General features: G+C 41.5%; 1 protein-coding gene across 5 annotated transcripts; it reads right to left on the bottom strand.

Annotated features, from left to right (window-relative positions):
- Positions 1 to 6,118: 6,118 nt before the first annotated feature.
- cgrrf1 (cell growth regulator with ring finger domain 1) lies at positions 6,119 to 13,421 on the bottom strand. Of its 5 annotated transcripts, none has more exons than XM_022769936.1 (7): positions 13,148 to 13,421; positions 12,290 to 12,426; positions 11,723 to 11,900; positions 10,223 to 10,364; positions 9,784 to 9,891; positions 8,718 to 8,831; positions 6,119 to 7,978 (listed from the first exon to the last, which is right to left on the bottom strand). In XM_022769936.1, the coding sequence occupies exons 1-7, from the start codon at positions 13,249 to 13,251 to the stop codon at positions 7,661 to 7,663; spliced, it is 1,101 nt and encodes a 366-aa protein (XP_022625657.1). In that variant the 5' UTR covers positions 13,252 to 13,421; the 3' UTR covers positions 6,119 to 7,660. The 5 variants fall into 5 exon arrangements, with proteins under 5 accessions (XP_022625657.1, XP_022625659.1, XP_022625650.1 ...); XM_022769938.1 differs by having other exon boundaries at positions 10,223 to 10,370; positions 13,226 to 13,419; XM_022769929.1 differs by having other exon boundaries at positions 10,223 to 10,370; positions 13,148 to 13,418.
- Between the last annotated feature and the right edge of the window lie 501 nt (positions 13,422 to 13,922).

Below are 13,922 nucleotides of genomic sequence, written 5' to 3'. Positions count from 1 at the left end.
TGTCTCAGGTAGTTGAAATGCAAAGGAATTGAATTTACAATTACAATTAAAAGTCTGATATCTTGGTGAGAAGGTGGGAGTCAGAGAAGTTGAAATTACAATTACAATAGCCAAGATTATTTTGTATAAATTTTGTTAAAGGTTAATGTTTCTATCCTCCGGGTTCATGAAACGTGCAACTAAATGAGCAGTCACTGAATCTAGACCAGGATGACATAAACCCTGGTCCAGTGACAGTATCTGGTCTGTAACAGACCCTTTTACACTGAAATTAGCTGATAAATACCTGTAACTACTGCAGAATCATTTGACCTGATTGTACTCTTTCACATAGACGACAAAAGCCAGATGTTAGTGTATGTTAGCAGGTGTCTTTGTCACTGTACACAGCTCTACAATGAAATTTCAAATAGTAAAGGAAAAATAGAAAATCAGTATGTGGTGGTCAGTGTTGATAATGTGGCGGGAAACAGAAGCGTAAGAATATTTTCTGGGGGGACTACGTCTCTGATGTTTGCAGAACTTCATTGAGAATCGTTTACATATCATATGCCAAGTTTATTGCTTCCACTACCCAGTGCGAGAGAAGCTGACAAGATAGAGACTTCCCTCTGTGAGAAGGTGCCCAAGATACAAAGGGCTGGTTACTCCTCCTAAACCCCTTAGTTCTGTACAAATAAACCCGCAAAACCCGAATGGGACGAAGTCTGTTAAGCCTCCTATCGCTGTCCTGGGCAAAGGGCGGAGGGTGAAAAGCAAGCAGTTCCAAAGTACAGCAGCTATAAGATGACACACTAGCCAGGAGAAAATGGCAAGCAGGATGCGTGCACAGACAAAGCCTGTAATTCACTTAACCTTTTGGCTGATGTCAAAGCCAGAAACAGGATGGTCTTGAGAGAAAGTACCTTTATGTCAGCACAGTCCAATGGCTCAAAAGGCAACCCTGAGAGTTCCTCTAAAACTGGGCAGATCCCACAAAGGAACTAAAGGTTTACATACAGATCACAGACATCAGGCTCCCTTCATAAACCTCTTTTTCAAGGAATGCTGACCAATTGGCACATTAGCAAAACCCACGAAGGGCTGATATAGCTGCCAAATAAGACCTTAACAGTGAAAAAGGCCCTTACCACTATCCAGTAAATTCTACAAAATCAGCTGCTGCTTTCTCACTCTGATCAGAACCGGCGTCATGAGGCTGAGAGGGGGGAACGCGTATGACAGCACATTTGGCCATGGATGAGCCAGCGTGTCCACTCCCAGTGGTGCGTGCTCGTTTTTTAAAGAAAAGAACAGAGGACATTGCGCGTTTTCGCGCGATGCGAAGAGATCTACGGTCGCACGGCCAAATCTCTCCCACACTCGGTGAAGCACTACGGGGTTAAGCCTCCACTCGACGCAAAGAGGAATTGCCATGGAGAGCAGATCCACTCCCTTGTTTAACACACCTGGCACATGCGTCGCGCGTAAGTACAACAGACGCTCCGTTAACAGTTTGTGGGCCAGTCTGTGTAATGTCACGGAACGAGTGCCCCCTGTTGTAGTACATTTTCACTAAAATATACACTATGCATTATAAATATACTGAATGTTAAATTTATATAATCCAATGGAATAGCTATACTCACAACTGAGGTTGATATGTATGTGAACCAACCTTTAGTGAAGTAGAATTGTTATAGAATGGAACCTGGAGGGATTAAAGTTTTTAAAACATGGTCTGAAGGCCCTGGGAGCAATGGTGTTGGTCTAGACTTAAATGAGCAACCCGGAGTTGCGGGGTCCAGGTGCCAATTCAGCCCCCCATCCCGTCAACGAGGCATCTGTTGTCAGGGTCTTTCTCATTCCCGCCACTCCAGGGAACATGCTCGGGTCTCTCCAGTGACGGAGAGCTAGCAGACATTCTGAGGAAACCCTCACCATTCGCCTGAGATGACATTGTACATCCAGGTTTAAAGGTGTAATGTGTAAGATCGTGCTACTTGCTCCACCTCCATAGGGAGCAGCATTTCACCTCTTCGCTCCTGTCCAGTTAATCATGTTGCTTTCCCCATGTTCCTTATAAATTATATGTGCATTTATTGTTGATAGTTAAAACTGTTGATAGCACTGAAACTTGTAACTTGTAATACAAACAGTATGTTTTGATTTACCTATAAAAAATATGAAGGCTAGTGGATACTGCATGACACATGATTGTCAGGCTAAAGCAGCATGAGGAAGGGATGATGACATTATCAAAAAGGCAGAATAATTAAATAAGGTTTATTACCAGGAAGGTTTTTACTTGCAAGATATTTGAAAGGGTGTTTGGTGCAGTATACAATAAACATTTTAACAGGAAATAACAATAAAATACTGCAACAGTCAAAAAGATAAATATACATACAGTCCCCTCCAAAAGTATTGGAACAGCAAGGCAAATTCCCTTGTTTTTGTTGTTCACTGAAGACATTTGGGTTTAAGATCAAAAGATGAGTATGAGACGAGTTCAGAATGTCAGCTTTTATTTCCTGTTATTTACATTTAGATGTGTTAAACAACTTAGGATATATCACCGTTTGTATTACACCACAGCATTTTTAGGTGAGCAAAAGTAAAGGAACAAATAATCTTAAAGTAAATAACATTTAATATTTGGTGGAATAACCCTTGCTTGCAATAACTGCCTCAAGCCTGCGACCCATCGACATCACCAAACTGTTGCATTCTTCATTTGTGATGCTATTGCAGGCTTTTACCGCAGCTTCTTTCAGTTCATGCTCTATTGGGTTAAGGTCAGGTGATTGACTTGGCCAGTCTAAAACCTTCCACTTTTTTCCCCTGATGAAGTCCTTTGTTTTGTTGGCAGTGTGCTTTGGGTCATTGTCCTGCTGCATGATAAAATTCCTCCCAAATAGTTTGGATGCATTTTTCCATAAATTGGCAGACAAAATGTTTCTGTACACTTCGGAATTCATTCTGCTGCTACAATCATCAGTTACATCATCAATAAATATTAATGAACCTGTTCCAGAAGTGGCCATGCACGCCCAAGCCATGACATTACCTCCACCATGCTTCACAGATGAACTTGTATGCTTTGGATCATAAGCAGTTCCTTTCTTTCTCCACACTTTGGCCTTTCCATCGCTTTGGTAGAGATTAATCTTGGTCTCATCAGTCCATAAGATTGTGTTCCAGAACTTTTGCGGCTCATCTCTGTACTTCTTTGCAAATTTCAATCTGGCCTTCCGATTCTTACTGCTGATGAGTGGTTTGCATCTTGTGGTATGGCCTCTATATTTCTGCTCTCGGAGTCTTCTTCGAACAGTGGATTGTGATACCTTCACCCCTGCACTGTGGAGGTCGTTGGTGATGTGACTTAATGATGTTTTGGGGTTTTTCTTCACAGCTCTCACAGTATTTCTGTCATCAACTACTGTTGTTTTCCTTGGCCGACCTGTTCGACGTCTGTTGCTCAGTACACTAGTAGTTTCTTTCTTTTTCAGGACATTCCAAATTGTTGTGCTTGCTATGCCCAATGTTTGTCCAATGGCTCTGATTGATTTTCCTTCTTTTCTCAGCTTCAAAATGGCTTGCTTTTCTCCCATAGACAACTCTCTGGTCTTCATGTTGGTTTATCCTCTTTAACAAGAAATGCAGTCTTTATAGGTTTAAACCCAGGCCAAAAAGTAGGCTAGTCATGCAGAGCTATTTAATGTTTGAACAATCAACCTTAAAGACAACACCTGGTCAACAAGAAACACCTGTCAGTCACATGTTCCAATAGTTTTGCTCACTTGAAAAATGGGTGGGTTCAGACAAAGGGTGGTATGTCCTGAGTTGTTTAACACATCTAGATGTAAATACCAGAAATTAAAAGCTGACATTCTGAACTCTTGTCTCATACTCTTCTTTTGATCTTAAACCCAAATGTCTTCAGTGAACAACAAAAACAAGGGAATTTGCCTTGCTGTTGCAATACTTTTGGAGGGGACTGTAGATACAGTCATTAAAAAAATAAAACTATGAATAAAACTATGTAAAAACGTGTTGACAAAAACCCTGCTGAGCAGGATTTGCAAAAGATCACAGTATACACAATATCTGTTCTGTGCAGGGATAATACTCCAAGGTGTTACTGTAACGTGTTTGTTGATGATTGATGAGGTCAGACACAGAAGAAAAGGCAGGTGCTGGTCCATCACTGGGGAGGACTGGACTGGAATTCTGGTCCTGATATATATATATATATTCAAACATGTTAGATCTGTTTTGTGTGTATAATAAATAGTAAGGATAGATATGAATGTGCTAAAATAAATACAGTATTAGGCAGTGGATCATGAACCCGCTGATCTCTTTGTCTTACTTGTTAAAGAAAAGTTACTGACGCATCTAGTTGGACAACAGCCGCAGGAACAGGCCAAATTTTACTACATTGCTAAAATGTCTGTCGACATTATCAATCATACATTTATGCTACTTGAAGTGTTTGTCAGTATGGTTTGTCATTTGCACTAATGATACTTTTCGCTTCAGACCAACAGATTAGATGTTATTCACCAGTCTAAAAGAAAAGTTGCAGCTCAGCATCAAACCGCATGTCTTTAGTTGGAGCTGTCTCCAGTGGTGGGAAGCCATACCAGGATTTGCTTCTTTGCTGTTGAATGTGGCTTTTGTTGGAGCGGTCCTTTGGGATGCAGACAATGATCTCTTTCTATGTGCTTCAGCCATCTCTGAATTTCTGTGATGCTTTTTTTTAACCGGGAGCTGTAGCGTAACTTCAAGCCCTGGAGGAAGTTGTTCTTCTTCGTGGTACTGTGCTGAGGGCAGACTGGACGCTACACTGACTCACACAGCATCTAGTGTCATAAAGTGGTATTACAACACGAACCCGGGACGCAGCTAGTTGGTTAGCATGCTCATTTCAGTAGATATCTCTGAAATACAGTAGATGGGGGTCCTGGTCATGACATCATCAAAATGTTCAAAAATTAACTAACACTATCGATAGTATGTGAAGGAGCCACAGTGATGATACTCATATGTAGCTGTTAACGAGTTAGCATCTTTCAGATCAGCAGAAACTTTTCTGACCTTGTCCATTTTCACACAGGTCACATTTCACACTTAGCTGATGAAGGGTAGATAGGCTATTTATCCTTAAGTCAGCTGTTAGAAAATGCTTTCTGCTCTCTCATTAAGTATGTCCGTTAATATTTCAGCCTGGGTTCATACAGTAAACTGGAGACAGCTGTGTTGTGTTTACAACTGCATGTGTTGGCCTGAGGTCTGTACTACAAAGCAGGATTTGAGGTTAACCAGGTAACTTCAGGTTTAACTCTGGGTAATCAGTCGGACGACAGAGGTTCACTTGTGACCAGGATAAATGACCATGGTAACTTATGCTGAATTCCTAAGCTGCTCCGGAGCAGGTTAACTTCAGAGGATCAAACCTGTCAACAATCGAACTACTGACCAATCAAATTACTGGAAAAACAGATTCATCATTCCTACAGGATCCTGACAGGGACAAAAGAGTTCACAATAAAGTGATCAATAATAGCGAGCAGTAAATATGAAATCAGTCGAATAGTTTTCCATGTGTCCACTCTGGTTTTAAAACAAAGCTTCTAAAAAAATGCATTGAGAGTTTATCGCTAAATACACAGCCAAAATAAAAAGCCTATATAATAACTATTACAGCTTCATTTTAATTGAACAAATATTCTTTAATCCGACAGGATTCCTGACAGTGATGAAGCTTTTACTCTCTTTTTCATTACTGCAGGTCAGAATAACATGAGGTCTTTGTTTAGAAAAATTAGCCACACACTGTTAATTATTTCCATGATTATAAATGAACATTTCAGTCTTTCTCATCAGACATCAACTACTTCTCTTTGCTTTCTCTCCTCTCTGCAGCAGCAAGTCTCTGACATTAACTTTAACTGTTTTATCTGCATCTCATGTTCAGAACAGTTTGTTCACTAGACAAAAGAGAGAAAATACTCAAACGTAATAATTCATGCACTTATTTACATTATATATTTAGTCTGACTTTAATAGAAATTATATCTAGACAAGGAAATAATATTTTTTTATTCCAGTCATTGTTTACATTTCACCTTGTTGAATATCACTTTTGGACGTTGCTATAACAATAATAATTATTTACCGTCAAGTATCAGTGTCTCTTCTCATGTCATATTAAGTACTTCATTCATGGTTCAGGCGTTGTTGCTTACAATTAATAACTGCGCCTCTCTCACATGAACGCACCTGTAACTGGATAGGTAAACCCAGGGTTAGCTGAGCCAGTTGATAACCAGCTTTGTAGTACAGGTTATCCAGGATAGCCAATGTTAAGTTCAGTTAACCCAGATAACTAAAAGTTATCCTGGATATGTTGAACTTGCTTCGTAGTACAGGCCTCAGAGGGACTAACATAGAGCTCCACCATGGTTGGTGGTGCTAAAAAAATGTCATGGGGTCATTACAATCAATTTTATTTAATTAATTGTAATTTTATCAATGTTCAGCTGTTCTTCACACAAACAACTCACACTCTTCACTTCTGCTCAATCAGCATGCACACAATAAAGACACAAAATACACAACTACAGTCTGTCTGAAGACCCACAGGTACCATCACCATGGTCTCCGGTGTGGTGGTGGTGCCTTCTGCTGGATGCCAGTCAGTCCCCAGGCTCACAGCTGCTGGTGTGTCCTCACTCATTACAACAGGAGCAATTTTCTACAGTTTACAGTCACCTTCATTTGCACAGTCCGGTTAATGTAGTCTGGATAACCCAAGCCTGATTACTTAATAGTAACATAACTCGTCTCCATATAATCAAGGGACAAGCTGACAAAAGTATAGATGTAGAACTTTCACACAATATCTCATTTATATCAGTGGGCCATAAAACATTGAAATGAGAGAAATTCTTGAAACTGTAAATTATTAATATTTAACATCAACTTTCAATGAAACAGGCACAGAAATTAAATGGAATAAAATCACTTTTCATGTAAATAAACTTAATTACAGTTATAATTCTTAGATTTTTCTGTTGTATTGTGTGTATAAATTGGGAAACAATATCTTTTTCTCTATAGTAATATTCTCTATATCTGCTCTATAGTAATATTTTCCAAGATTATCACTCATTGTTTGTAAGTTTCCTTTGGTGCCTATATAATTTTTTTGTATTTTGTCAACTTTATACTTTGTTAAACTGAGGAGATCATTATTATAGCTGAGTTTGTGCTGAAACAATGTACACCATGTAGGTGTCCTAAACGGTTTTAAGAACAGTTTAATATTTTTGTGTTTGCATAGATATAGCCACATTACATGAAATGGTGCATTTATGTCTGTGTACCTGCCATGCAGCAGAGCTGTTATAGATCTCAGGTCCCTGTTAAACAGCATCAGCATCCAGACTGCTCTGATTCAGTGGTTGTATGAGTGTGCAGTTTGTGTTGTCTGCAGCTAATGTTACAGATGCTACATCTCTACAGTCCAGATGAATGTTTCTATCCATGGAAGCTGGATGTAAAATCACTCCACCATCCAGATGGAGTCAGGGAGCTGCAGGGCATTTTCAGCAGTGATGACTGAGCTGCTGCATGTTATATATAACATGACATTCACTGGGTCAGTGTGAATTCAATGCTCTGCAGCTGGTCCCTGCGTCAAGGTAAAGGACTCCAGGACAAAGGCCCTGCAGATGGGGCAGTGCTGGAAGTGTGATGCACAGCTGTCACACACACAGGCATGTCTGCAGGGCAGCAGCACCCTGTTCACTGCTGCGTTCTGACAAACCACGCAGTCTCTGCCAACCCCCTCCGACCAGCTCTCATCCTCCTCCAGCACCGGACTCTGCTCCTCTCTGCAGGTCTCCTCGGCAGCTTCACTGGGTGTGGAGCTCTGCTCCGAGTCAGGAGGCCAAGAAACCCCCCCGCTGTCAGCTGACATAAAGAGAGGCTGCAGGAGACAGGAGGCAGAGCTGTGACACACGACTACAACTCAAACATAACCGTAATGTCATTGTGATTTCATCAAGGTTACCTCAGGTCAGACTCTGATATTAGAACAGGAAGCCTGCATTGCACAGTTAACAGACAGAGTCTAATGAAAAGACGCCTTCCAGTGGTATTATGGGAAATGTAGCATCCAGCTTTTTTGGAGCCTGACCCACATGATGGACTAAAGGATACCTCAGCCTCTGTCGCACATTTTAAATCTGTCCCTCATGTAGTCCCCTAAATCACTGGAATATGTGTCCATCAGAGGCCCAGAGTTAAAAACATTCTTATAGTGAAAAAGAAGAAGAGTGTTTGCTGTCTCTCTCAGGTTGGATCACTGATGGACTGGACTGTTGAAGTCTAATTGAATGACCATGGTGAGTGTGATGGACGCACGCAGTTTTAACTCGGTGTTAGATTCTGCTGTCTGTTTAGGTCTGACCTGCACACTGAACAGTTTTAGTGGATATTCATCTGTTCACTGTTTATTCAGCATGAATACAAACTGAGAACATAGAGAGGGTGTGTGTAGTAGGATATACTGTGCTGGAAACAAGCAAGACTTCAGATATTCACTCCTTTATGTGAATCTGAACACATGGCCCTGAGAGCTCAACGCACTGCACATGCAAAGACACAAACGCGCTGCAAATTCAGAAAACATCATCGATTTGACAACACATGCTGCAAATACTCACAACACAACGGAGGTGTTTCCAGGGGACACAAGCACGGGAGTGGGGGATACCATGAAGGCGTTCATTCCAACCCATGGCCCTTTGTGCCTCTCTCTCTCTCTCTCTGAACGAAGTCTAAAAATAACTTAAACTTGTTATTCAATCCTTTTAACTTCAAAAGTCACAGTTTGAACAACAAGTGCATCCCAGCCAGGTTCATCACTTTTTAGTGTGAAACATTGTTGTGTTGTGAATTTGAACTGATGAAGATGTTTTCTGAATTTGCAGTGCAAAGAAAATGAATGAATTAGCCGGGAAACTCTGAAAGATCAGCTCAGTCCATTAGCAAAGTTGTGCTAATGTGCTAATTAATGGCTTTACTAATGGTTAATAAGTCATTTACAAATGTTCCACAGATCAGTTATAGGCTGATGGCTGATTAGAAGGTGAGAGACACTGCAAAGCTCATTATTGACCACAGTTGCATCAGCAGATGGATTTCATAGAGGGTCATTAGCTTCTGAATGCCTTGCCTGTTTGGAGTTCACTGACAGCTTTCACAGCAGCAGAAACCAAATGAATTCATCTGAACCAATCTGGTCAGCGTGACAAGAGGAGAAGGTCCACAGTCCTGGTCCTGCATTTCACAGTTGAGCTAAAGACAAACCAGGCTTCAGGGGTCACAGTCTTTTTAGTTCTGTACTCCCTCTGAGCTGCATTGAAGTGAAGATGAAACACTGAGGGACTTGAAGAGGCTCTGATTTGTCCAACTCAGGCTGAAGCCTAATTATCTACAGTCAGACTGTGGATCTGGTCCCCCATCACTTACAGAGAAACACATCTAATCAGGAATCAGCTCACAGTATGAACAGGAGCCAGTAAAGCCTTCAGTGTAATATGGGCCTGTGACTCTTGTATGAAGACTAGTAGACAACATGTTAACCAGTCCTAATGTGTAGAACCCTTCAGAGCCACAGTTCATGACTGCTGAGCTGCCCCACTCTGTGCAGTTACCTGGCTAAACTCACTCTCTCCTCCACCTAACCACAAATTTTGACCGTGAGAGAAAAGGCAGGACATGTCCTACCTTTAACTCGTACATGTGCCCCTGTGAGGTGAGAAGGTACTGAAAGAGAAGACGTGCAGAGAGGCTGTATTTGGCATCAGGAACATGAATAACTGTCACACTGGCCACCTGAAAAAAGAAAGACAGCACAATGACTTCCTCTCTGCTTGTTGTGCTGGGGGATCTTTCCACAGGCGATGAGTGAGATGGGACTCATGCTGTAGTTTTAGTCTTGATGAGATGCTGATGGCAGTGTGATCATTTGACTCCGCAGCCAGCAACAGGTCAAACTGCTGATGAAGATGACTGAGACCTGACTGGGATGGAACACGTGTGGGCTGGAGTCAGTACACAGATGTGACTGTTTTCCCTGATGGTGCTTTGGCACCTCTGTACACAATCACACCTCTTCATTCTCAACTGACTCAACAACAATCAGCAGACACTCAGATGGACTCACAATGTTGTATGTGTCTCTAGCTTCTGGCTCCGCCAGTGTCAGCACAGCCACAAGAGGGTAGCGTTCCCTTGGCATCTGTCCAAAGTCTGTGATCCCGTGTTCAGCAGGAATCTGTGTGTGGCGTTCTTCGCTGTCTTCACTGCTGACACTGGGTGGGCGGGGTCAAAGAGGCTAACCAAGTAGCTAATTTAGGAGCAATAAATGTCAGCCAAACAAAGGAAGGTCTCAGCCATCAGGAGAATGTCACTGTAATAATATGACAGCACTGCTGTTGCTGCTGTTATAGTAGTACTGTGTCAACATTATTAAGGAAACATCCACCTCAAAACCTCCAAGACTGTTATACCAACACACACTGGGGACCCGGGCTGCGGTGGAAAAGTCAAAATAATCTCCTCTCTAACCACTTCTCCTCAACCCTTGATGGAAAACGTAATGAGGTCAAAAATGTGAAGGAGAATTCACAAGGACTTGGGAAAAAAATCTGACTGCACTGACACCATTTTTTTTTTAACTAACTTTATTTATAACTCATGGAGGATAAATCCTTCTTTCCTAACCACAAAACACAACAAACAAGACTGAAATAAGAAAAATTAAAAGAATATACAAATATAGAAAGTTGAGCCATTAAAATAATAATTAAATCGAAATAAGGAACTGAACAAGAGATCAGAATAAATTATATTCAGACAGAAGTATATAGTTTTCTGTCATAGGAATTGTTTAGTAGAGAAAATTCATTTTTAGTGTTTTACACAATGAGAGAGGATTTAGTGAAACAACATTTATGTATAGACTATATTAATTAGTTGTGATGATATTGTTAACTATAAATTCAATCTGCTTGTTCTTCATGACGACTCCTTACTGATTTAAAGAGAATTAATCTACATTTATGGATTTGGGCTTCAATCGATCAGAAAAGTATTTTCATGTTCTGGATCGTGTCACAAACATAAAGCAGTTGTTCTTATGTTTCTACATTTATGTGGCTCTGCTGTGAATTTTGGCGCAGCATTTCGCCTTTCCTCTCATAAAGGAAGGTCCAGTGTTTCCAATGCTAAAGGACATAAGATAGGAAGCACTGAAGCTCCTTTCCTCATCACTTAGAGAAGTGGACCAGCTGTGATCATGGTTGCTGCTCAGATACTTCAGCTCATTTCACTCAGTTTGAACCTTCCTATAAAAAAAAGACTTTTTGACCACAGCCCTGTTCCCACAGCCCTGGCCAAACATGAGCATGACATCTCCTCAGGATATTTCAAAAACAGAAAATCAGCCATATGCTCGTCTGCATGGAGAAAACAGAAGAAGATGAACTGACCCTGTAAGGTTATAACAATGTACTCAGAGACACTGTTGAGGATAAAAAGAAAACAAGATGAAAAAGATTCAATACGTTAAAAAAGAAAGGGCGTTCGTGGAGAAGGTGAGAACAGGGGATATTCTCAGATAAGCTGCTTTCCTGTGAGTCTTTGTTTAGCAAGTAAAGGATACTGGAAGCTCTGGCAGTGGTGGTAGCGCAGGTGCAGGGCCTCCTGGAAATCCTGGGGGGTGCTGAGCCTCGAGCTGTACTGGTGAGTCTGCAGTGCTCCCTGCAGGGCGCTGACCTCACAGCCCCAGAAACAGCTCAGGACACAGGGCTCAAGGCAGCAAGGCCTCACTGATGTGCCATCTGAAAGGGTACGTTTGCTCATGTCACTGTGGCTGGGACGTAAAGAATGAGGATACGACTGATGGTAATGATGGATATTATATACAGACTGGGTTTCACAACCCTACATATTTAGCTGTTCAACTGTTCAACTGGTTAGCTGTTCAGCTGTTCAACTGGTTCATTGGCGATTTTCAAGTGATCACATGAGCGTGTCCAACTCCACAACAGACACAGAACAGATATGATGTCTGTAGTGAACTGAGCAGCACTTACTGTGGCTTTACATTGTACCGATTCATTTACAGTCAGTTGTACACTGAAACAGCAGAGATGATGACACATCCCCACACTTTAACTCCAGGTTAGGTTAACTCCACCATCCTATCACTGAGGATAACTGTTCTCACCTGTGACAGATGCCGCTCTAGAGCCCAACTCCAGGGCGAAGGGATTGATCACCTGAACCATTTGCTTCTCAGGGGTTGGTAGGGCAGACTCTGTCTCATCAGAGCTGCGAAGAATCACTGGCACATCAAAGCCAAACCTGAGGGACAGAGACAGTGTACAAATGTTCTGCATCACTCTCTTCTCCCTCAGTCATCTTTATCTTCTGTTTATCAGACCCACTGACTTCACTGATCTGATCTTCTTCACAGCAGCTGTGTTCCAGTGTTGTGAGATCTGGTGTGTGGACCTCTGTCAGCTTCACACCACATCCAAAATGAGGGATCGGCTGTCATTAAGTGTAGTGGGGCATATTCCTAAACCCTCTGCACGTGATGTCTCATAGGCTAACCTTGCTGATCGATCCACAATCTATCAATAGTCTCAATATAAAGTCTGGTTTAGTCTTGTCAATAGGACTGATACCAAAACAAAACAAAAAGGATTCATCACGTTAGACCCACAGTGCATTTCTCTGCTGCTGCTGTGTGCAGTGGTCACCTCTGTAGCCCAGACAATTCACAGCAACATAATTTTATTTTTTAATAGAAACATAATTCGTGTTCAATCATTGTATTTGAACCCGAATGTACTTTAGTGATAAGCAGAGAATAATGCTTGACCGTTCATTTCGAAGCCCATTAATGATTCAGCTCATTAATCCCACATGATAGAACACTGGCTGCTGATGACATCCCTGCTCTTACTTTATAGGGTCATTATGACAAAACGGCGAGGAAAAGCAGTTTAATGTATGAAGTCAGGCTGCTGCGACTGCTGCAGGGGCTGTGGCTAAGCTAACTTGGCTAAATGTAACTTACCAGCCGAGCACCATGGCAGCTGTAACAAGGAAACACAGAGAAACCACACTTATGTAAAACAGTGGGGAGTACTCATACAGGGTCACCAGGAAGACGGCTGCCATTTCACATTATCTGTTCCGAGAGTGAGCAGTTTATTAAAAAGTGTCCTGGTAAACTCGCTCCATGGCGGCCATAACACGAATCCTCAGATACAACTACGGTGGCCTAAAAGGTACAAGTACACGACAAACACTGGGTTTATTTAAAAAAAAATTAACATTTTTAAATTCCAACAAACTCGAGAACCGCTTTAGGCGAACATGTTGATTTTAATATATTTCCCTGACTGAATTCAGTTCTTATCGTGTTTAGGCTAAGAAATAAACGAGTCAAGCTGCGGCGAACAGGCCAACTTCAAAATAAAATCCCGTCTGGATCAGTGAGCTTGAAAGAGCGGTCATGTTGCTGTGCTATGAAAAATACGAGTAAACCTGCGTGGAAAGTTGTATTTCCACACAATATATACTTTTCTCTATTCTATATGTGTGTGCTTTGCATTGTATTGTAATATTTTTTAAATTCGCCATGGTTCATGCTCGTGGATGTGGAGTTTATTTTGAATGTTTGAACAGGAAGTTGACCCGACAGCGCAGAGCAACTGAGATTACATACTAGCTAGTACATTTCATTGAGCATCCCAGCAGTCATCACGAAAACCGGGGACGGCGTTGTGTCCTGGCGGGGACACATCAGCTTCATGTGCAGTTCAAACGGTCTAGACTTATGTTTTATC

The sequence above is a fragment of the Seriola dumerili genome, unplaced genomic scaffold (genome assembly GCF_002260705.1).
Source record: "Seriola dumerili isolate Sdu_G_001 unplaced genomic scaffold, Sdu_1.0 BDQW01000025.1, whole genome shotgun sequence".
In the NCBI taxonomy this organism is placed as follows: domain Eukaryota; kingdom Metazoa; phylum Chordata; class Actinopteri; order Carangiformes; family Carangidae; genus Seriola; species Seriola dumerili.
This window is presented reverse-complemented; position numbering and strand designations above follow the sequence as displayed.

Bases quoted from the DNA above. Each gene is read 5' to 3' on its own strand.
- cgrrf1 (XM_022769929.1), bottom strand. From the start codon at position 13,251: ATGGCAGCCGTCTTCCTGGTGACCCTGTATGAGTACTCCCCACTGTTT. The intron at 11,901-12,289 runs GTGAGAACAGTT...GTACCCTTTCAG, and splicing joins TAGAGCGGCATCTGTCACAG to ATGGCACATCAGTGAGGCCT. The intron at 7,979-8,717 runs GTGAGTATTTGC...TGTCTCCTGCAG, and splicing joins GGAAACACCTCCGTTGTGTT to CCTCTCTTTATGTCAGCTGA.